This window comes from Poecilia formosa, unplaced genomic scaffold (assembly GCF_000485575.1).
Source record: "Poecilia formosa unplaced genomic scaffold, Poecilia_formosa-5.1.2 Scaffold252, whole genome shotgun sequence".
Classification (NCBI taxonomy): domain Eukaryota; kingdom Metazoa; phylum Chordata; class Actinopteri; order Cyprinodontiformes; family Poeciliidae; genus Poecilia; species Poecilia formosa.
In genome coordinates this window covers 393,917-418,075 of record NW_006800191.1, presented here as the reverse complement: position 1 = coordinate 418,075, position 24,159 = coordinate 393,917, and the positions used below count along the sequence as shown (strand labels likewise).

Below are 24,159 nucleotides of genomic sequence, written 5' to 3'. Positions count from 1 at the left end.
TTAATTGAGAAACTAAACCACAAGCTAAGAGACGTGGTTCTATGTATGTTTAGGGGATTTTAGCCTCTTAAGCAGTGGTGGTTTCTGCATAAATGTGGCCCTGGGCGAGGCCCTCACTCTGGGTCATTAACCCCCAAAATCCCACCTCAAACGTAAGATTTAAACAATATGTAATCAGTGGAGAATAATTAATTACTTGGTGTAATTTAATGCTTTTTAATCAAACATAGTGCTAATCTGACAAGAAAAAAGCATTAAAACAGAAATATTTGAAAGTTCATGCAGCGCAAAATGTGATTATTTTGCGCTTTCCCCTCTTTACACCTTTTGTAATTTTGATCGTTTCATACCCAATTATATCCGTCATAATGTCCATGTCAAAAACCGACACTGTTACGTTCATCTTAGGACATCTGCAACTTTGATTTTTCTTTTTACACAAACCTCCCAAAATGAAGTCTTTTTCTCACAATTTTTGCACAATCACCCGTTTTCCATTTCATACTTTCCGATTTTAAATGTGTATTTTTCACTCATTGTAAAAGACTTTAGTTTACTAATTTATTCAGATAAAAATAATTAAAATTCTGAAATCTCATATTTAATTTGTACATTTTATCTAGAAACTTTGAATTCCATTCAATTTCAATTTATTTAGCTTTTTCTCTGTGTAGGCTAGCCAATTTCAGAAAATATGCCAGAAAATAAAACAAAAAACACAAAAATCAATGTGTCCTTGTTAATATTATTAGATTTATTTAACATTACCTTAGATTGCAGCTACATAAATTGGAAGAGTGTAGTAGTAAAATTACAGAATAACTTTAAACTGTGGTTGTTGGGGGTTATGAAAAGTTTCCAAGGCAGGTATCAATGCATGCATGGTCGGTATGAAATGTTATGTGACTGATGGTTAATTTTCAGGCCTAAAAAAGGTGTAAAATAACCAGAACTAAAAGGCATGAAATGATGAACGGATAAATTAACATGGATCGTTTCTCTACTTCCTAAGAAGTCAAATCAGGGACACTCAGTCCCCAGTGGGCAAGTAAACAATATCAAATTCATTTTGGGTGCTTGTGACTCCCCTAGAATGTGCTGCCCTGGGTGTGTGCCAGACCCCTCTGCCCCAAACCCCTCAACAAAAACCACAACAGCTAACATCTTCACTTTACAATGTTATTAATTCCTACTCGTTCACTCAGTATGTCCCTTTGCTGTTACACTAAATGTGCAGCCTGAAGTTAGGGCTCCGTTGCTCGCTGTAATATTTTTGCAGGACAGTTCAGGCTCCTCCCCAGCACCAACGTCACCCGATCCCTAACAAAGCGTCAGCGATAGTCGGCAACACATTGTGGTGGCAGATCTGCGGGGCGCTGCGCAAAGCGGGACCAGCAACGCTGCATTTCATGTCCCCAAAATATTCCGGGAGAAGTGCGGAAGAGCGCGCATAGAGATCTCTAGAGTCACTGCAACTTCATCGGCCGGCTGTGCTGTGCTGCTCTCTCCCTCCCCAGTCTGCTGCAGACCGGAGGAATTTGTAACTTGCGGAACTGAAACTGGAAAGCGTGATCCGTTAGGCGCACTGTCAGTTTTCTAAGGAAGTTATTATTATTTTTAATAAACGGCCACATACTTGGAGTTGCCTTCCCAGTGTTGGAAACTTCCCAACGCAGCATCGATCGAGATCCTCCCGCCCACTTTACCTCTGATCCACAATACAGGAAGGCGGAGAGAGAGAGAAGGAGAGAGAGAGAGAGAGAGAGAGAGAGTTGAGCAGCCGCAGCGGTGGATGGAGCAACAAAGGCTGGATGGTTAAACTACAAGAGTCCCTCTGAGGAGAACTCAACAGCGCTTTCTGTCGTCGCCTGATATTTTCTCAACTGGAACTCTGTATCAGCTTGGATCTCATTCCGGGGACCCCATCCAGAGCAAACTCTCCAGAGCCAACCCAGCGGGGGGGAATTCGTCGCAGACGTGAAATTGATGCTTTGGCACGGAGAGTCGCGCCGCCGAAAACGTAGTTTTGCGAAAGTCTCCTGTAGCCCAGTGAGGGAGAGGTAGACCAGTCTGCGGCCGAAGTGGGATTTGCAGAAGTTGCATGCGTGTTCTTTGTCGCCTCGAGTGAGTCCCGTCCACCCGCTCTCAGGTTATCAGAAGAGACCCACCGGGATAGTTGAGGTGCCATGGAGCTGTTCGCGGGGATGTTGGCATTCCTGTTGTGGCTGCAGGTCCAAGGTAAGCCGCAGTAATCCACAGACACCAGCAGGGAATCTTCTGCCTTGTTTCACCATGACCTCCCGTCTCAGTGTGCGTGTGTGCAGGATGATTGTTCTTAATCACTCCAATATATTGGAGGTGCGAATCGATGTGATTGCATGTTTTGGCAACAAGGTGTTTAAGACTAGTGAGGTGAAAATTGGAAAGTGTTTTTTTTTTTTTTTTTTTTTGTCTCTCTCTGTCTCAGAAATCAGCCCTCTTCAAAATAAAAACGGCTGCAGAATACTTATTGGGCTGCCAAATAATGAACTTACCAGGACAGCAGGCAGATGGCGATATGTGCGAGTCATGCAGGCCAAGGCATCCTTAAGTTTCCCAATAATTCATTTTAATGGCCACTGGGCGACACGCAGTGCAGTGGAATGATAATTGAAACGTGTTATTCTTGCCTCTTATTCTGCAGTTAAACGCAAACAATCAAAATTAGATCAAATGAGGTGAATCTTTGAGGGGAGGGGGTTTAATTTGTGATATGTTGGATTTTGTTAGGGCAGGGGCGTATCCACAAAGTTTTTAAATGGGGGTCAAATGGGGGGCAGTAATAGTCCTGAGGTGACCTGTCAAAGCCCAAAAGGCAGAATACGTTTCAGGTGTTTTATGATGCTGCTGTCACATAGAGGGAGGTGGGAAGCAGAGCCAGGAGTGAGTGAAGGGGATTTAAAGATGGCACACAAAAATAGGAGATAATAAATAAATGAACTGTGGGAAATACTTAAAAAAATGAATAATCTAACAAACTCACGCTACAGATGAAGATGGAACTATTCAAACAATGATTTCCATTTATCTTTAAGTTTTCTCTTGTCTGCCAAATGGCTGCTTTTTTCTCTAGGGACCACAAAAAAAAAAAAAAAAAACATGTTCCAAAATACAGGTTCTAGATATAATACCAAATCCAAATGCAAATTTTCACCCAGCCCCATGGTGGGTGGCAACACTGTTTTCAGGAAAAGAATGACATTTGTCTTCCAGTCTGATTTATGCCAGTTCTGGAGAAAACAACTGATAAAACAAAGTGATAAACCAGTTGATTTGTTGTAGCACATTCCATACATTTAAATTGAATCGATTTTAAATAAAAGTTCTGAGTAGAAATTATAGAAATATAATTTCTAAACACATTTAGAGAAATCAGTTAAATTCCAAAAACAATGTAAATTTAAATTAATGTTCAGCTAAATGTGCTCTTCTGGTTTGCCTTCTGTCTTTAAAAATTTGTTTGTAATTATATCAACTTTAAATCTCTTCTAAGAAGATGTCAGAATAAAATGTGCTGTTCATTAGCAATGACTGCCTTACAGTTAAGAAGCTCAGCTAGCTTGGGAGATTGACTTTAGCATTAGCCCTGTTGCTAAACTGGATAAATAAAAACTCAAATCCTTGCTCAAACACAGAATTATTTTCAGCCACAAATCTTTAGTCCTTAACTTTTACTTAATTGATATATTAGTTCATACAGCTCATATAAACATATTAAAAACACCCTCAGGATTAAGAAGCTTAGCTTGCTAGCCAGTGTGAGTTTTGCATTAGCACTGTCTGTCACTAAACTAGCTAAAACTTTGTTGGATACAAAGTTAAACCCTTGCTCCAACAAAAATAACAGAACTTTTTCTGAGATTTCATATTCATATATAACCTATTTAAACATTTGCACAATCCTTAGCAAATGAATTATGACATCTTCCTTAAATTTATCAAAAATATTTAGTCAGGCTTCATCACCTAAATACAATTGCTCAAGTTTGAATTTGATAATTTACTGAACACTGTGTTTTACATATACTTTATTCACATTTACAAGATTTTAATGACTAATATTTAAGTCCCTCTAAGATGCCTTTGTTGTAGAGCATTTATGTGTGTTTGAAGGGGCGATAGCTGATAAGTGGATGACTAAAGTGATATTTTGACATTGATCATCTTGACATTAATGCTGCACAAAGTGACTCTGATTATTTCCACACATGCCTAATAGGCCCATCAGACTCATTGGAAGGAGTGTCATTATTCAGGTTGTATTGACAGGCTCTAATTGGAAAACAAAACAGGCCCACGAGGAGACATGTGCGTACGTGTTTGTGGTCCATTATGCTTAAGGGGGCATTTAAGGCTTAGTCGAAAGTTTTACCGGTTTGCTTACATTTCTGGAGCTTCAATTTCAAGTAAGAAAAGGAAGAAGGTCAAGTGTGGTCAAGAAATATCAGATGATGTTTTGATCGACACTGATGGGTTGATTTCCCCCCGATTGGCTGCTGTTTGTACGTGAGGTTTCCATTATCCCCGTTGTATGTCTAATAAATTTTTCCTTTTGGGATATTTTACCTCGTTCAGCTCCCTTTTCTGTAGCTTGAGAACAATCGAGATTCTGACCTTGTTGGCGGCGAGGCTTCTTGTGGGGTCATGTGTTTAAGTCTGATTGAATACTTTGATCAAACGCGCTGTCTGATTTATATTGAGATGATCCCCTTGCTTGTGGAGAAGATCAGGATTAGCTGGGTCTCTTGGGATTCGTGGTGGAAATCGTTTGAAGCTGTTCAATCAAGTGTGCAGGAAATGTCTCAAAAAGTGCCCTCCAAGCATCCTGGAAATTTCCTATTCAAGTAAAGCAGGAGCCGGTATTGAGGCATAATTAAGACGCTGTATAAATACGCTTCATGTTTATATCCTTCTCTTTATTTGATACCAAAGCAGCTAAATAATTAATGTCTGCAGATATCTTTGGGGAGAGAAGAGACTTTAATTTCTTTGGCTACATGAGTTGGTAGGACCCGTTTCTTTTGACATGCAAACACAAGAATTCGGTCTTTCACCCTGAGGTTAAAGGGCGATACCATAAATGCCCGCCTGTCTTTGATGGCCTAATTGATATACAGCATGTTTCAGCCCCCCTCTTTTTTTAACCAAAGCACAAACAAGTGAGAGAAGGTCGAGACAAGTGAATGTATAGCAGCACAGAGAAGCCTGCTGCAGTCATCCAGGGGTTGGGAGACATTTGTGCTTGTCATGGTAATAGCCATTTGTGGAAAACAAAACAGGTCCAAATTCGTAAACGGAGAAATGTTCAGAGCTGCCTGCCAAACAGACTGTCAAATGGAAGGAACAGTGAGCATAATAGATCTGTGAATAACAGCAGCAGCTCCGGTCTGCATTCTTATATCAGTGCTCGGTCTCTCCAGGATTCCAGGCTGATATTTAATTGGATGTGAATTGAGTTAGCAACCAGGTGTCTATTTTTTATGACTTGGCTCCTTTGGAGGGTCATGCTGGTCTTCCAGCCTATATTGATGTAGGTATGAGCAGTGGTGTAAAAGTATTCTCTGACTTATATTATTCATATTAGAAAGGCTTCACATTTGGGAAATCAAAGTGAATTGCTGAAGTATTCATACCGCTTCAGCGTTTTCTCATTTTGTCAAACTTTAATGTATTTCAGTGGGACTGAAACGAGTGGAGAGCTGTGAATTGGAATGCAAATAATGTTTGGTTTTCAAATCATTTTACAGAAATAAATTAGAAGAGAGTGTGGTGTTTGTCCTCCTGAAGTCAGCTCCTTGTAGAGACAGCATTCCCTCTGGCTGAAGTTGGTAGGGTTTTGGGCTATGTCTCTACCAGCTTTCAACATCTGGAAACTGATTCCCCTCACATTCTTCTTTGCCAAAAAGATCAAGCTCAGTCAGATCTGATAGATCGTTAAATAAATAGAGCCTCTATTGGATTTAGGTCTGGACTTTGACTGAGCCATTCCATCACAGGAAAAGCTTTAATCTAAACCATTCGTTTTATCTCTGGCTGGATGATTAGAGTCTTAACTCTTTTTCAGCCTGTAAAACGTTTTTGGTTCCAATCCCTTTAAAAAAAAAAAAGCAACACGGTGGTGGCAGCAGCATGCAGGCATGATGCTTGATGTTACCACCAACAAAATGCTGTCACCATTTTTTACAATGTGATGGTCACAGCACTGTCCCCTATTATGAAGCTTTAATGGCATCATGAGAGTATGACACTCTTATGTAACATGGTGTGTGGATATGAATGTTGACATTTAATTTACCGTATTTTGTCAGAAAGAGCCAAAATAAAAGTTAATAATTGATGTCAGCTGAGCAGAGGACTTTTGGAGACATCCAAAGCTTCTGCCAAAAGTCAACATTAACCCATCTGGTCTTCAAGATGCTGCTGTTGTTCTCCAACAAACTTACGTTTTGTTATGCAAGAGTTTAAATGACTCATAAGAAGGTAGGGCATTTATAAAACAATCAATTTTTTCCCTCTAATTCAAAATTAGGCATTGATTTATGTTGGTCTATCTCAGGGAATGCCAGTTAAACAAATTAAAGTTTGTGGTAGAGATACGGACATGTGAAAAAGCAACAAGATTTTTAAGAATAGTTATTTATAGCCGTCTTTTGGTAGTTGGCTAATAAATGTAGCGCATTTTTACTATCAGGACTAAAAAAATAGTTGTTGGCGATATTAGTAATTTTTTAACATTGGTATCAGTTGGATTTGCATGTTTATTAACAAGCGATATTCATGTTCACCTTGTTGCTATTTGTTTCTGGAGGATTAGGAGAGAAGATTAGAAAAGCTAGAAAAATATACATAAAATATTGGTAAATATCGGTCATCAGCCATAACAGTGATAACATCTGTGGATTTTACAGTTCGATATAGCTGTTAGGGAATGCCATGAATATGCTGTTATTCAGTATGAAAAGGGATTTATCTGTGGCTCGTCACGTTGTGAACTGAGTTTGCTGCAGACTGCTGCAGTTTGTTCAACACGTCTCCTGCTCTCTCTCTCTTTCTCTCTCAAATGAGTTCCTCTAGCTGGAAGCTTCATCACACATCTGCATTTATTTTCATGTCACTAACCCCTAAACTATTTGCTCGTTTCGATTCCCATGCGATGTCCCATAAAAGCTGTAAGTCGGCGTCTGATGTTTCCTGCTGGATTTGCCGAGCCACTGCTCTGTTGTCGGAAGCGATGAAGAATCGGGCAGCTTGATTTCTGGGCTTGTTGTTGAAAGCCTGACACACAGCACTTAACTTTGACTTGTGACAAATGGTCACATGCTGTGCTGCAGCAACTGTTTGTTTTTTGTAATCTCATTTGAAGCGTATAAAGCACTTTTGTGTTGGGAATGTCACACAGTACAGTTGGATGGATCGATTGAGAGCAGAGGGACTTTGAGGACAGTTAAAAGCTCTTTTTGGAAAAGGGAAAAAATAGATGTTTGGTGATGAGTGCTGAACCAATGTAGGGCTTCTTTAGTTCTCCAAGTGTTGGGAACACTCATGTGTACTTCTCCTAGATAAGTTCTTTCCTTACTTTTTTTTTCTTTGATGAAGGTTCTGTCCAGCACATCTGAACAAATCTCCCCTGGTTGGGTTGGGATACGGTCACTATAAAAATAAAAAGGCCCAACATGTTTTCCGTATCTTTTTTCCGTATCAAACCCTTCGAGGAGACCTCGTGCCTCTTTGCTGGGAAGGAGGCCGTTCCCATCAGGATTTGGAAAGTGTTTCATCCGTGCTTAAAGATGGACGCTTAAAAGAACTTGGACCTGAAATTTGCCAGCAAAATGGGCACCGCCTCATCTGGAGCCACCAAATGAGAGCCTCATGTCGAGTCCTGCCACATTTATTATCCTTCCCTGTTATTTATTAACTAACCGTTTCGGGCGGCTGGTGTGTTTACCCACCTGTGAAAAACTAGCAAAACAGCGTCTCTCTTTGATTCACTCATGTAATCCCCATACTATAGTATTCACACCCCTTGAACTGGCTCACATTTTGCTACCTTCACAAAGTTCAGCACATTTAATAAAGTTCTGTTGCAGATCTTTTGCAGGATGTCTTTGCTGACTTTGCACACATAGACGCTGAGATTTTTACTAACTTTGCTTTGCAAAATAATTCATCCTCAGCCGGGCTGAAAGGAGACATTTTCAAGCCTTACCACAGACTTTAGACTTTGACTGGGCCAGTTGATCACATGAATGAGCTTTGATCTGAACCATTCCATTGTAGTTCTGGCCTTATGGTTTGGGATGTTGAGCCAGGTCTTTTGTTCTTGTCATGAGGTTATTTTTCATTTAACATCCCCATGGCATGACTCTGCCACTACCATGTTTTACAGTAAGGATGGTTGAGATTCTCCAACCTGACCTGTGGATCTCTGTACTTCAATCACTTTACATTTATGAGCCACTTCATTTTCCATCACACAAGATCCCAGAAGTTTGTGGTTTTCACACTTTTTTAATATTCTACGCTTTATTTTCTGTGGTATTTCCCTCAGATTTCATCAAAGTTCTACCATACAGTTGTGTTTAGAAAGTAAAGTCATTCCAGTTGACTTTTTAACTTTAACTCCTATGTCAGCCCTCACGCTTCAGTCACATTTCCACTCTCTAACGTGATACGAACTTGGCCCGTTTTGTATTTTTCTTCGCATGAGTGGAAGTTAATTGTGTAATTGCAGCGTGCGGCACACCTGCATGCATCCATCTGCACTTGTTGTTTCTCCAATCATGTGCTCAGGGTTCCCCTTTAATTTGTCACCTGCATGCATGTCATGGAGTCATAAGTCACATTATAATTAGCGTTTTCACTTTGTTTATGTTTTATCCTCTTTGCGGAGGAAATTCTAATTGGTTCTCCGTGGCGTTTTTGTTTTCCTCTTGGATGATATCATAAAATAAAGTGTCTCTCTGCGGATTGTGGGGCCTTGATGGCTTTTAGTTTGAATGCAAATTGCTTTGATCCTCGGCCCTTTGGGGAGACTCCCTTTGGTCCCCGCTGAGGTGATGGATGGGTGAGAGTGCTGTGAGTCCTGGGAGACTAGCTGGAGGGAAGCTGACAGAAGATTAAGCTTCGCTTTTGCTGCTGGAGCTAATGGAGGCACTTGGCCACTCAAACTTCATCTCGCACAGCATTTAGCTCATTGTGGTTCTACTGTCAGCTCTTTGGCAAATCCCCCTCAGAACACTGCATGAAGTGTCTCTGTAAAGCTCCGATTTCCTTTATTCTGTCTGTGGTGATTGTAGACATAGAGTGGCTGTTCATTAATTACAGGAGCTGTGTTTCCTCTCTTTTAAGTTTTATTCTATACACTGAATTAGTTGATCAAAGAGGGACCTCTTTTCTTTTCTTTTTGAGTTCATGATTCTCATCATCGCTTACCCCTGTGGTCTCTGCATGAAGACTGCGTATCACAAAATAGATGAATAAAGCATGGAGAGGAGCACTGGGCCTAAATAATGGAAAGGTTATCACAAAATGGAGCATTCCTTGCATGTGGAGGATTGAATGAATGTTAAACTAAGACGGTTTTCTTCTGTCAAAGTCAGCTTAGAAAAACACACATTTCAAAAATGTTTGAAATGTGTGTTTGACATCATAATCAGTGAAATACAGTAGTGGCATTATCAGGGTCTGGGGTTATTTAAAAATAGATAAAAATCACCCAACATTTCGCATGTAAACCAAGAAATTTCATTCTGAAACACTATGTTCACAGTGAAACATGGTGGTGGCAGCATCATGCTTTGGGCTTAGTTGATTGAACTAAAAAAAAGTCACTTTATGCCCCAAACCTTCAGGCAGCTGAAGCTGAAGAAAGATTTTATTTTCCAGCATCATTTTGTTTCACAAAAGAAACATAAAGCTTCACCAGAATAAATACAGTCACATTTTGAGATGAATCATTTAGTCTACAACTAAATCCTAAATGTAGGATGTAGGTCCTGAAATGGGGCCTGTTGGCAAAAGATGTCTTCAAAATCTGGGGCATTTGGAGAAGGTGTGATAAAATATTAATGTGTGTGATTTTAGCTAACTCTTACCAAAGAAAACTGAATGCTTCAATTGGACGCTTGTTTTGGTTTAAGGGTGTGTCGTAAGCCTGTCACAACAAGCAATAAGTCACTTAATTAACATGAATAAAGATTAGCTGGATAATTTCCATTTGGACAACAATCGTTAGCGAGATGTCGAAATACAGCATTTTGAAAACGCTGTAAACATTTGACACCCAGTAAGAAGTTGTTAGTTTGCACTTTTTTCCCCCAACCTGGGAATATTTCCTGTTTTTCCTGTCTAAGCTGGATGATTAATATATTTGAAAACACATTCCTGGTTACAGAGACTTCATACGGCGACTTTGATTATTGTAGTTTCGGTTGCTTTGTTTATTTCTTTAGGATATCTAAAAGGTTTGCCAGTTCCAGTGTTTAATGTTCTCTAAAGTTTTCTTTATGTCTTTGAGAGGGTGTTGTTATTATTATTATTATTATATCAGTTGAAAATGGTCACAAAATGGCCACATTATCATCTATCGCAATCATTTCTGGGACAATATATTGTCCAGCAAAATTTGTTATTGTGAGAACTGTGTGTGCACAAATGCAACCAGATTATAACTCATATTTTACTGTTGAAGTTCTCCCTGGAAACGACCCGTTTTGTCCCCCCAGTCGGTTTGGACAGAATTTATGTCCCATTTAATGTGTTTGAATGACTCACCATGGTGTTCCTCACAAAAAACCTGGCATTTTAAAGCTCTTTTGAGGTTTATTTAGCTGGCTGTTGTTTCTATGAATGACAACGAAGTGGCACGAATCCGATCACTTGTACTGGGCGTAGCTATTTTAGGGTGCTGGGGAAGTTTCATCGAGTATCAGCAGTAAACTTTCTCCCGGCCTTCTAAGGTTACCAAACCTTTTAGTCACTACATAGAGTTTGGTATCAAATCCGGCATTTGCGTTTGGCTTTCGGTCTGTCCGACGTCCTCTCCTGCTCCCTTTCCATCACCTCAGACAGCCATCATGTCGGATCAGGAAGGAACAACGCATCTATCAGCAAGTTACAGCCGCAATCCTACACCCTGAATCCTTAGAATTTCTCCTGTGTTTCAATTCAAATCGCAGCATCAGCAAAGAAAATCAATGGAAGGGCTCAAATACAGCCCAGAGCCTTTCTGATCGAGTCTCTTCCTTATTTAGCTGATCCTTGTCAGGAGATTAAACGGTTAAATTCTTGTTCTGCTCTTGAGAACTGGAAATGGATCGACTAACTGTTCTCGCTTTGTCTCGTTCTTCCCATCAGTCAGATAGTTTGATGTCTTGATCAGACTTGATCAGATGCAGATCTCTGATGGGAATGTAAATATTGCGTGTTGGAGGGCTCGTCACAGTTGGTGCCGTTCTCATCGGATCAACTCGTCGTCTTACCATTAACTTGTTCAGTTCCTCTCTTCAGTTACTATAGTTACTGCTTGGTCATTTCCACTAAAAGCATTTTCTTCCTTTTCAGAAAAGCCGCATCCATCTCTTTATTTTTCCAAGCTGCCGTGCAAGAAGAACGCAGCCTTTCACTGCATCGTTTTTTCTTTCTTTCTTTCTTTTTCCATGCAGTCGTCTTGTATTTTCTGCTTGGCTGCTTTAAGGAGAAGAAGCCATAGGGGTGTACCACTCTTTGCTCATTGTCTCAGAGTTTACAACTAGGACATTTAGTCACGAGCTGATCAGGGATCGAGAGAGAGGATAATTCCCAGCCTTCTCGCTCTGAAGCTGTATGCCTTTAAAGTACTGGGGATCTAGTAATTGCAGCTCCCACCTTTCCCTGTGACAGCCTGAAAAAGTCCGTTTACAGCGACGAACCGGGCCGATGTTCCCCCATTAAGGAGCAAAGAGGTACCAGGAAGCATTTTGAGGACATCCCGCAGTGTCTGACTATAGAGGGGGGGAAATGGATCCTGTACGGTCTTCTCTGCTCTGTTTTGAGCCGAGCCAAAGGCATTAAATTTGTAATTAGCGTGACAGGAAACATTGCACGTTCTGTTAACTCGGTGTGATCGGTTCTTCACGTCCTGGGCAGCCCTCCGTCTCTCTCGCAGCTTCTTCATTTTAAAACCAGACGAACCAGTTGGTGTCTCTTTGCCGTGATTTATTTATTTTTTGTTTCTTTTTCCGTTGTTTGTCTCTGTTAGATTTTATGCTGACTTTTGCAGTGTGTTGACGAGAGCTGGCCTGCAGCTCTGCCTCAACTCTCTTCAGTCAAACTGATAAATCAGCTCAGCTGGCTGACAAAGTAGACCAGCACAGGCTGTAAATTAAACATTAGATACAAGATGCTTCCTGGGAACAATAGCCACTCTGTACTTTGCCTCTGTTTTATGGTTTTTGATATTAAATTATTCTAGGGTGAAATAACAGGAAATTAGTGGCAGCGGAGTTATTTTACAGTCAATCTGTTGTAATGTATTTCAGCAGGATATTATTGTATATTGGATTACAGCTGGAAATCTAAATCCTTTACACAATGGTATAGCATCAAGCAGACTTTAAATGTTTTCAGTGTGTTAATGTATTTTTGGCAGCAGCAGCACCACTATAAGTAGCCAAGTCTTGTTAAAACAAGATGCATTACCGCTGCTTTATAAACTGAGGTTGATAAAAATGAATTTCTTTCAAGCTAGTTTTCTCTTTCATTTAGGGGTAATATCAAAATGACAGAGCAGCTTGTCTTGGTTACATTAGCATTGAAGAAACATGCAACATTTAAAAAAAGCTAGTTTGTGTGTATATTTGTTATAAGCCTGGAAAATGCATTGCAAACTCGCTATTGTAATATCACACACAATATACATATTGGGGAAAAACCGCCATGCTACTTGACACGTTATTGGCTAGTGATCACATAGCAGAAAATCCAGGAATGCCATTCCTGCGCTCATGATGCTAAACTCAGCATTTGCGCCAGCGTTTCCCAAAAGTCATTCGAGTAAAAATAAAATGTTTTTCACAACCTGTAATGAAAAGATAAAAAAAATCAGACAATATATGAAGAATTTCAAGCAATGTGAGAAAATCGCTATGATTCGCTAACTATTAGCTGTAAGACACACAAGTTAGTTTCAGAGGACCATATCTGCTCTAAACTTTAATTCTCCTCAGATTTCTTTTAGAATTCAGTTAGAATTTATTAAAGCTATTATCCTATTTGTGAAAAGACAAAAAATATATTTCTAAATGCTTTTTGGTGTTAAAATGTAGAAGAAAAATCATAAAAAAATGGTCAAAGTTAAAACCTTGACTAAAATATAATACACTGATTACATTTTGTGGAAAATAGTTTTTATTTATGTAACTTCTGCATAGAGAAATTGGACGTCTCAAAGTTATAGTTTATCTCCATTTCTCAAGGTCACAATGTCATGAAGCAGCACATCTCATCAGCTGGATGCAGCTCTACAAACACAGTGCTTTCTCAGTGACTAAACTGAATTGGAATGCATTCATTTTTGCTAGATATCCATTAGATTGAAAAGCCTGTACATAACTGGATTTAAGTAGAATAACATAAACTGAATTACTTAGTAGTTTTTATGAATTTGCTCATCTTTGGATTATAATTAGATTAAATTATAAAACATCTGTACCTTTCCTGCATTGCATGAAGCAGTTGCTTCAGAAAGTGAGCTTGCCCTGCGCTCACTGCGATGCGCTCATTGTGTCAGAGCTTCGCTAATCTAACATGACAGTAAATAAAACATGAGCAAGTGAACTGTAAACATAATGGAACAAACAAAGACCAACTCGGTGTGACAGGAAAATGTATACACACGTTATTTATTGTTCTGGTTTAAATGATTACAGAGGATAAATTTACATGTAAATGATGTGTATTTAAATGTACTTTGCTGTAGATATGAAATGCAATAAGATATTGTCATTACATTCCACATCAAATTTGCTTTGATGCATTTTTTTTTATAGAAGTCTAACATGAACAATGAAATAAATATTTGCAATCTGGTAACAATAGATGTATGGATATACAAGAAGTTTTATTTATTAACAGCACATTTTTGAAACAAGTGAATCAAATTACAGTTTTTTTTTTTACATAATTAATAGGAAGTTTACTTTAATTTATTTACATAAATTGGCCAATTTTCCATTGGGTGGTTTTGACTGATGATCTACACTAATACATTTTTAGATTTTTTTTCAGATACATAAACTTTCATGTTTCTTTTTATATGTCAAAGATTCAAACTCACAACTGGAATGCCACTCAAATTTTCAGTCAAATTAAACCATAAATTGATATCATCCTGGATCTTCTTGACATGTTTCACTTTTGTAAATTGAAGCTGGTTGTTTGATAAATCCTAACTGCACTATTTATGTCCAAAATTTTAGGGAAAATATTTTTAAAAATTCATACTAATCAGTGTCATTGCAAGCCTTCAGACTCCATCGCTGGACATCTTCTCATCTGAAGTTGAGCTCAAATTTAATCATAACTTGCAGGACATTTCTAAATGGAAAATTTGAGCATTTCTAAAATTTTGCAGCGTTTTAGTCTGCGGCTACGAAAAATGTTTCCAGTTAAAGTGTTCCTGAAATTTCCATCATGGTGCCACATAACTGAAGCTCTCCCAAGTCTCAGAGCTTATCTCCTTCAAAAAAAAAAATCCTTTCATTTCCCTCGTTTACTTTCTATAAATCTTGGTTGTGCACCTACCACCTTCTATCTTTCTTCTCCCCCCCGTCTCCTCTCTCCGGTTTCCTCGCTCTCCCTTTGAGGATGGCGCACGCCGAGTGTTGGCTTGGATAGCACTTGATACAAAAGGGGGTTTGTTTCATGAAATGTTTCCTTTTTTAATGAGCGATGGTGTTCGCTCATTTAATATTCCGCACCGATATCTCTCCGGGAGCTGACTGCGCTTCAAAGCAACAGCGTGGTTGTAAACGGGAGTGGGTGACGGGGGTGCTTCAGCAGCGGTAGTGGTTGAATGAAAGACTTGGGGGACCTCGGTGAGGGGGGGGGTTTCTTATAAAACACAAACACAGGTTTATTTATTCTCCCTGACATATAGCTAAGCTTCCAGCGAGCTGCAGCTCGGTGCAAAGCTCCTTAGTGCCCCCGCCCTGTGCAGGCAAACTATAAAAATATGAGTGATAACAGGTCAGCTCATATTTCTCTCTGTGTGTCTCGCTGCTCCTTGTTTGGATCAACTTTACACACAATTTCTCAGTATAAATAAGAGTTGAGTTGTTTACATATCAATACATATCCTGTACTTCCACCTCACACCCGGTTTCCTCCGTTAGTGGTGTATGAATTTATAAAAGCACCTCACGTTGGAAAACTTTGATCTTTTTTTAATGTATTTTTGTTCTCAAACTTTGCTCTAAGACAAATGGAGATGAGTGTGGAGGTGGCCTGCTGTGCAGAACTCATCCCATCACTTTGGTAATGTGGCAGACCGTGACGCTCTCTGCCCAATACGGGGAGCCGTTCAGCAGACTGGCACCCAGAGCTCATATCCAGGTAAAATTTCTTCCACCGTGGATTTGTCACCCTTGTCATTCTCCCGCCAGTCTGTCTGACACGCTGTCACATTGGTCCATGGAACAAGATGTTTCAATTTCCCAGTGAAGCTTGAATAATTTACTATTGCCTTTGGCTTCCATTGAACTGTGTCTGATATCCTCTTCTAATGTCGTTTCGTACTTAGAATGACCTCCGACTTTTAAGAAAGAAAATAAACGTCCGACTCCCAGCCTGTACGTTGATGTTTCTGCTTTCTCGCTTGCTTGTTATTTAGTTATTTGAATCTTCATATAGATCCACTTTGGAGTTAAAAATAGTGCAACAATCAGTTCAAGGTATCTTCCTGCATCTACTCGGCAACTTTTTTTAATGTTTCAGCTTGTATGCACCAAGCATCCAGCATACTATGCAAAACAAGGTGAAAGAAGACATTTTGTATTTCTCACATTTAAAATAGAAGCACAATAAGCACTGTGTAACACAGACCTTAGTAGAAAATATGCCCACTTACATGTAAAAGCAGAATCAACCAGTTCTGCTGCAGTTTAGTGCTAAATTGTTTTAGAGACTGACGGTCTGGAAAGCAGACGGTTCCAGCAGACATCATCCTGACCCGGGCGCAGCCTTGAGTCGTAATGCAATCAGTGCTTCAAGTAAAATGTTAATATTTCAAAGCAGTTCACAATTTGTTATGTTTGTTATATTTTATCTTTTGCAAGGACACATTTTTTCTACTCCAGCAAAAGAATGTCAAAGTTGAGACTAATTCACTGTTTATCGCCAAATATTGAATAGACAGGGATCATGCATAGCATTATGACCACTCAAAATTTGCTTTCTTTTAAATTATATGGCTAGTAATTTGTTAGGATTTTAATTTGACATGCTGACCCACTACATCCTTTCATTGCTGTTGCCTCTTAGGACAATTTGCCGTGCTTGAAAGCAAAATGCTTCAGGAAAGATTTGAAGAACGCTACAATAAATTTAAGATGTTGACTTGGATTCCAAATTTCTCTAATCCAGATCCAGTTGGACGTTTCTGTTCAGATCTGGACAAACAGGTTTTGCATTCGGGTGCACACACTTCCTGGTTGCACATCAAGGAAATTCCCCGAGTTGCACTTGGGAGGAGACAGTCATGCTTGGGTGTTGGATAATAAAATCTTTGTTGAAGGTCAAAGACAGATCTAGGTTATAGTTGACCACAATCTTATTACCAGCTGGCATTGACATTTTGTCTTGGCTACTTTGCTGCTTTTCCCTGAAGGTAAATATTTCAAATCCAGACTGGGTGCGTATGAAATGCCTCCTCCGACCCCCCCGTCCCCTTCGGTCTGCGTCTCCTCTTCACATTACGTCTTCCAGCTCAACAACTTCTGCCAGGGGTTTCCACATGGGGGCCTCCACTCTGGCAGCAGCCTTCTTGGCTTTGGGGTTAGTGAGCAGAATGAACCAATCAGCAATCTGGAAAAGGGCTTTGATACCAGTAAAGGAATCACAAGGGGCCATTTTGTAATTCACAGCAGTTGTAAGCTCAACCATTCAACTTGCCAAATGTCACGTCAGGCCAGAGAGGCAGAAAGTTGGGGAGAGCTGAGAAACCACCCCCCGTCCTTCTGCCCCCCTAAGGTTGTTTTTTTTTTTTGCCCTGTAATAAACGAGCAAGCACCCACTCACGGTCTGGCAGCCGTTTCTGGAGTCTGCTTTTCTACCTCGGTTTTCTTCTCTCTTCACATAGGTAACATACAAATATTTACCTCTGAAGATTGGATATGCTGCTCTAAATTGTTCCCAGGACTCAGGAGCGTTTTGGTCAGGCCGATGACGCTCAGAAATACGAACAAAAGCGTTGAAAATGTGTCAGAAACTGATGAAGTCCCTGCTCTTTTACAGCCTGCAGACTCACATCCCTCAGGGTTGAGTTTCAGATCTTTTTGCTGAATAGACCTAAGTATTGCATCGTCCTTTCCAAGATGCATGGGGGTGAAATGGCGAGGAAAATAACAGCCAAAACATAAAAAAGAAAGAAAAAAACGAACTTGAGATTTACATGCAGACCTTGCGGGGATGGGAGTGAACAGCAGTCACGCTGTTCTTGAATAAGGCTATGTTCCAGGGGTGAGTCTGCTTTGACTTGAAATAGTGTTTTTGGCTGACGTTCTGTTTAGGCACATTTGGGGCCTGCTCACTGGAAGAAAAGACTCAAGCAAGTAAAAGTTCATTCAATTTTTTACAGCTCATTAGGTCTTTTTTGTTTCCACACGGGAGGCCCCTGAACTCTTTAAAACCTCCCCACGTTCTCTATTAAATCTATCTTCAAGCAAATTAATGGCTCATTGAATAATTGTGAGAATGCTATTATGCATTAAATAAGGGAATTTGGAATGAAATGGGAAGATCTTCTTGTCATATTAATTAAAGGATTCCTTATTCTGAGTGTTATGCTCCATTTTAAATCAAGTTAGTTGAAGTCGGGACGTAACTGGGTACCTAGATCTGGATTTAGGAGGATATTGGCCTCTGGACTGGACTCACTGTTTTGGAACTTCTTTTACGTATGCAAATAAGAATAGATGGATCTATTTACATGTGTTTTAATAGGCAGTTCCTTAATCTTGGGAGATCGGTGATCGGCTTCAAACGTTTGAAAATCAACCACCGTCCCCTTTTTTTCTGCCGTGAGGGATTGACTGACAGACCCGCCCACCAGGTCATGTCTGCACTTGTGCCGTTAACAATAGTCACTGCTGGCAACTTTGGTGACTTTCTCGCTGTATTTAGCAACTTTTCAGACCAAAAAATTGGTATCTGTCAGAATCGGAATCGACAGGTCAAGCTTTTAAACGATTGGTGATCAGTTAGAAAACTGCAACTCCTAATCAAAATGACATTTGTGTTTGTTTAGCTTTCCTCATCTTGACTTTCCCATGTTGTTTTAACCAGCTGACTGGCAATGTGCAGCCAAATTAGTCTTTTTTTTTTTTTAAAGAGGTGAAAGTATAACTAGCAAGATACCCAGAAATGCTCAGCAACAAGTGGCAGCACAGGCCTCTGCTGTTGAAGAAAACTTGGTCACTTTGGTGTGTCATTTCTATAAAAACTTAGGAATGGTATAATATAAAATGTGGGAAGCACAACTTTTAAGAACATTGGCATTCCTTTGCTGGCAGGTAAAGGCCGAATAGAACCTGTCATGCCTGAATGCGAGTAGCTGAAATATACCAAAAATCAAGAAGGTTGTCATAATGTTTGATGGTTTTTTTAATATAAATGACTTACACTTTGTTGGAAAGGTAAAAGTGCCTGACCTTGCACAACTACGGCCTTACGGGTACCAAAGGAAAGAAAAATGTAGCGGCATGAAACTGCATTGCCAAGGATGTGCTACATCTCTGCTGTTTGTGAGATTTAAAGAGACAACTCCTGTTCGAGTTGGTGATGCTCACGAGACGGTCGTGCAAATGAGGGGAATGACTGCTGATGTCAGTGCTGGGGAGTTGAAGGGTTAATCCCATTGGGTTGTTTGCTGTTATGCTCGTGTGATTCTGGAGGAAGTTTTTCTGACCCGATTCCAGGTCAGTTTGTTGTGCGCCGCACTTTGCTGTCTCCCCCATCCTCTCTTTTCATTCTCACACTACTGATGCTTTGTGACTGCCGTCGGGTGTGTGTGTGTTTATTTTTGCTGGGAAGACTCGGGAAAGGATGCACTGAGGCATAAACGCACGTGTGTGTGTGTGTGTGTGTGTGTGTGGGCATGTGCGCGCGCATGACTGTGAGCACAAATGCACACGGCTGCGCGCGGGCTCGAGGCCGAGGCAGCGCCGCGTTGCCGGCCCTGCTCCCCCCCGATCCTGACCCACTTTCTTTTTCCCCGCTCGTCACTCCCTCTTTAATTGCCGCGCAGCACACTGAGGCCATCTGCTCGGCTGAGGCCTGTCGCCATGGAGATGCTGGGAGGCTTTACGGATTTGCTGTGAACTGACCAACAGGGAAATGGAGGTCAGGGGATGGGGGGAGGGTGTTGGACAGTTGTAGGGGTCCTAGAGCTGTAATGTTGACTTTGCACTAGTGCAGCTGAAACACACACATCTTTTTTTTATTGTTGTTATTATTTTATCCAGGAGCCCTGACAGATTTTCCAAATTCCGTCCCTTACTGTAGCCTGACATGAAATTTAATAACACTGGGAGCAAGCTGCGAATTCCTGCACCAAAAAACTGAAAAGTTTTATTGTCAGCAATAATTTCATTGTCTGTATGTCAGTGAAACTTCTTGGCGACTCCCAAGGACAAAACGGAGCTTCCTTAATGCAACCAATTACACCGTTGGTTTTTGCCAACAGAACAGTTTTAGACAAAAGGCTATTTGTCTGTGTTAAGATTACAGTGTTGCCAGATGTATATTTAGCGTCATCTCATCTGCCTGCTCCAATCACGCTGAGCTGTGTTCCTTTATCCTTTCGAATGCCTTTGTATATTTTGCTGCTCGTGCCCATTTCCTTTTCAATGACACGCCTGAGCGGGGAAGCTAGGTTTCCAATTAACACTCAGGCGTATTTCATTGCCTTGGACTGCACAGTTAGGTCACCACACTTTCATCAAGCCTGTATTGTGTGTTGTTGAGGCAGCCAGATATTCCATTCCTGCTTTGCGTGATTATTTGAGCAAATAGCTAAATGTGGTATTTTACTCCGCGAGAATGTTTTCCTTAAATGTCTCTAATGGAGTCTGGGTATTGACCTCTTGGCACACGAGCAGCGCCGGGCTTTGGGAAACACTTTTTGTATTTACTCCTCTTTTAAAGGTCAATATTGGTAGCTGTCATTTCTGAAGTGCCATTTATAGGTCGGTACCTTATTAGTAATCAGGTGGAGTTTGGATCGATGCAGCTCCTGTCCTGTCTGTGTCACCGAAGTGCCAACATTACGACTTGTAAATTAATAGCTATTCCAATCACCTGTGACACATTAAGAGAAAGCGTGCAGCTTAGTGGTGCTCATTCAGGAAATGTTTTGGCTACTGATCAATTTAAATGTTCTAATTAGAGGTTTGCGTTTCACTTTCCTTCTGTTCTGACAACAAATAAATACCATTGATTCCAAAGTTGAGGTTAGCAGAATATAAATGTATAATTTTTATGAATGAAAAAGATATACCTGCTTTTATTTAGTACAGAAAAGCAATGAGTATGTTCCTCCTAAATACAAAAAAAAAATATTACTAGCAGTGTACATTAAGCTCGCAACACGAGACTCAGATTTCTCAATGGAACGTTACTTCAAATTGATTGTGGAAAATTTTCCTATTCACGTATTTTTCATATGAAGAAAGTTTGAGAAACTGAAAAGCAATGCTGCTGCTCACGCTATTGGAGCGACATTCATTTTACTTGTCGTTGATTGGCTTTATTCCAAAGACTTGAAATAATAATAAAGAAGCTGAATGTTAGCTTCTCCGCTAGTGCTAAGATGGCTTCCACTTCACATATTGGTGAATTGGAGGTAAATTTGTTGTTTGCATGATTAAAATGGGCAGGTGTAAGCATTTTCAGAAGAGGTCACGAATGTTTGTAGATTTCAGCTGTACAAAATGTTCCCAGTAAGCACATTTGGATGGTATTAAATATAAACCTTTTTCCAAAAGGTTCATGACAGTATATCATCTGGGACACTGGTTAGAGAGCTTACCTCAGCTTCGCACTGAATAGCTAAGAAACTGGAGAAGGCTGCTATTTTTGTGTGATGAATGAACTGCTAATATAGTCAACCTGTCATGGAAGCCAGTCTAAACTATGATGGCAGGTGTCCACCTTTTCTGTGTGTTTCTGTGCTTATAGTGTGTTTTTTTTTACTAGACTGCCTAACAGAAGTCAGGTTGTCAGAATACGCTGACTTTGATGCCGTCAACATCTGCATAGATGTCTCCGACAGCTTTTTATGTTCCTCCATCACCCACTGGTGATGGAGTAATACAGGAGGCAGTGACAGCGGAAAAGGTAGCCCTGTCAATTTAGACTCCAGTGAGCACTTGATCTCTGAGCTGCCTGAATGTACAGTCAGAGCTGAAGTTAACAAGACAATGTACCCAATACCTGTAATTGGACCAAGCCCTTTTTGGTACTTTGAAAAAAAAAAAAAAAATGGCGAGATCCGTCTGTCAGCTTGCACTTCAGTCAAGGTCGTGATGTTGCGAGCCGGGTGTGTTGTGTTCGCCACGGCGCCCTTGGTCCGATCACAGCTTAGCCAGCATCTGCTGTGCAGAGGTGGGGTGAAGAGGGCTGCACACTTCGGATGGTGCACTGGATTATGTGCTTGGAGAGATTAATCAAATCGTATGATGCCTTCCAATAAAATGGTTACCAAGTTTACTTTCATCCAGGCGGTTTGGCCAACGTTTTCACCTCAAGATGGTTTGAAGGGTATTTTCTGGGTCTCTGCTGTCACTGCCAAAGGGACAGCACAAATATGGTTTGATAAATATGGGCTCAGGGACTGAACTGTCCTTCAGTCAGATTCTATCAGGGAAATGCAATGTTGATCTGTTTCCTTTGGAGCTAGAAATGATCATAGCTTGAAGAACTTTGAGAGAGTTACGTGAAGTGAATAACTGTGCAGTATTTTTCTTACATTTAACAAGTGATTACAAGTTGCAAAGGCTACAACTAGTGGGCTAAGATGGAGAGTTGGCAGATGGCTCCCCTCTTCATCCAGGCAGATATCCAACGCAGATATCCCCAAAACACCGTGGTCTCCAGCAGTAATACTGTAAACTCACAAGGTAGGGATTGGGACCAATGGCGTGTGGTAAAGCCAGAAAGATCTTGTGATATTTCATATATAAACCAGAGTTTCTGTGGAGTCTTAAAAGCCCCTGAAACAGTCGTGCTGCTCAGACCTGTTGTGCCTCTGGGAAATTAAAATCGGTGTGTACTTGTTAATTATCCACTATCACCTTCTTCGTTTTGAGAAAGCCTGTAATAAACAAGCTTTGGCTTGGACATGAGGAATTTGGCATTTGATTTAAATGTACCATGATTAAGTTTTAATGTTTAGAAGGTGTTGAAGTTATGTAACCTTGTGTTAATCACTGCAGTCACATGTCAGGACTGGAAAAACCAACTTAGCCAAACAAGTGTTTTAACACGCCTATGTTAGTAAAGTGTAAGTGATCAGGTAAGTTAAATCATTTATGGTCTCAAAAAAAGCCTTAAATTCAACTTTGAGATTTATTTTTGAGAAGTTATTACACATTAAAAACCACTTGTGGGCCAATTTTAACTTCAGCAACAAAGCAAGGGATGTCACAGGGCTGCAATGAGGTTTCGCAGCACGAGATCTGCCGATATTTTGGAAGTATTTCTTGTCAAAGTGACGTCTATTTTGCATACAAGTGCTGTCACGTTTATATTGGCATGTGACTTCATTTAATGTGAGTTTAAGCTATTAGTGTAAGCTTAGTACACTAATACTGAGCTTAGAGGACACACCTCTCAGAGGTGGGTCCAAGCACCTCTGGCACTCTTACTTTAAAGCAAGAAAGCAGATTAAGACTTATTATTTGCCTCACTTGGTTACATAAGCACTGAAGATTCCTCCGACATTTAAAAAATGTTTGTGTGGGAACACTTTGAATATTTTGTGCAAAAAAATCATCTGAACAATATGTAAGGGCTGTTGCTAAGTATTGCTAAAACCTCATCTAATTCTCAGGAACCCATTATCATGTATTGCAAGCTGGACGTTTTGTTTCATTTCATTTTAAAGGCATCTTTTCAACCTAACGCTGATTGGTTAACTTGCTTAGCAACAGGCCTCTCAAACAGGTACTTAGATTCACATAATCAGGCAAAGTGGTAGTTTTACAAGGCAAACCAATAGTCTATCTCTGTATACAGATAACCCAAGAAAATCCCTAAAACACTGTTGTATTCATGTAAGCAAAAATTGTAAACACCAAGTTAGCAATTAATGAAAAAAACTGTCTGTATAATTGCTGGATTTGACATCATCCACCTGCAGGTTCTTGTCAGAATCCGAGTTGGTTAAGGGTGCTTGTATTAGCCGGCGCAACAAAAGTAAATGTTTCTCTTGGACAGCAGTGGAAGGAAGGGTTCTTCACTATTCAGCAGGAAGGCAATCAACTCAACCACTCAATGGAATATTTATTTATTTACCCTCCCGAAGCCACTTTGGTCTGCAAAATCCCCGGAGAGGAAAACGCATTAAGCCACATACTGTATTTACTTGTGTCTGCTTGATGCTGATGTACGAGGGCAGGCCAGAGATGGAGAATAGGAAATTGATCATCAGTGAATGAGTGTCAGGGGAATCTTGACATCCACAACCGTTTTTCACGCTTTGAGCTCAGAGAATCCCTGAGGCAGGGAGTTGCCACCTTCAGAGAATACAGCTACTTACTAAGTAGATTAGGACTTTGTTGTTAGTTCAGGCAGACGCACTTCAGTGGTGTGCTGTGTTTGATTGTACAAGATAATTGACTCGCCGACGTCTGAGTAGTGAACCCT

General features: G+C 40.3%; 1 protein-coding gene and 1 long non-coding RNA gene across 7 annotated transcripts in view; one reads left to right on the top strand and one right to left on the bottom strand.

Moving 5' to 3' along the window:
- Positions 1–725: 725 nt before the first annotated feature.
- LOC107838421 (uncharacterized) lies at positions 726–1,729 on the bottom strand. Its single transcript, XR_001664479.1, has 2 exons — positions 1,637–1,729; positions 726–1,559 (listed from the first exon to the last, which is right to left on the bottom strand). It is a non-coding gene; the product is annotated as an uncharacterized LOC107838421 (long non-coding RNA).
- nectin1b (nectin cell adhesion molecule 1b) overlaps positions 1,554–24,159 on the top strand; it is a 229,031-nt gene continuing 206,425 nt past the window's right edge. For all 6 annotated transcript variants that reach the window (XM_007569929.2, XM_007569928.2, XM_016680660.1 and 3 more), the window contains exon 1: positions 1,554–2,238. In XM_007569929.2, coding sequence (XP_007569991.1) covers positions 2,187–2,238 — 52 coding nt within the window. In that variant the 5' untranslated portion in view covers positions 1,554–2,186. The remainder of the gene's footprint in view (positions 2,239–24,159) is intronic.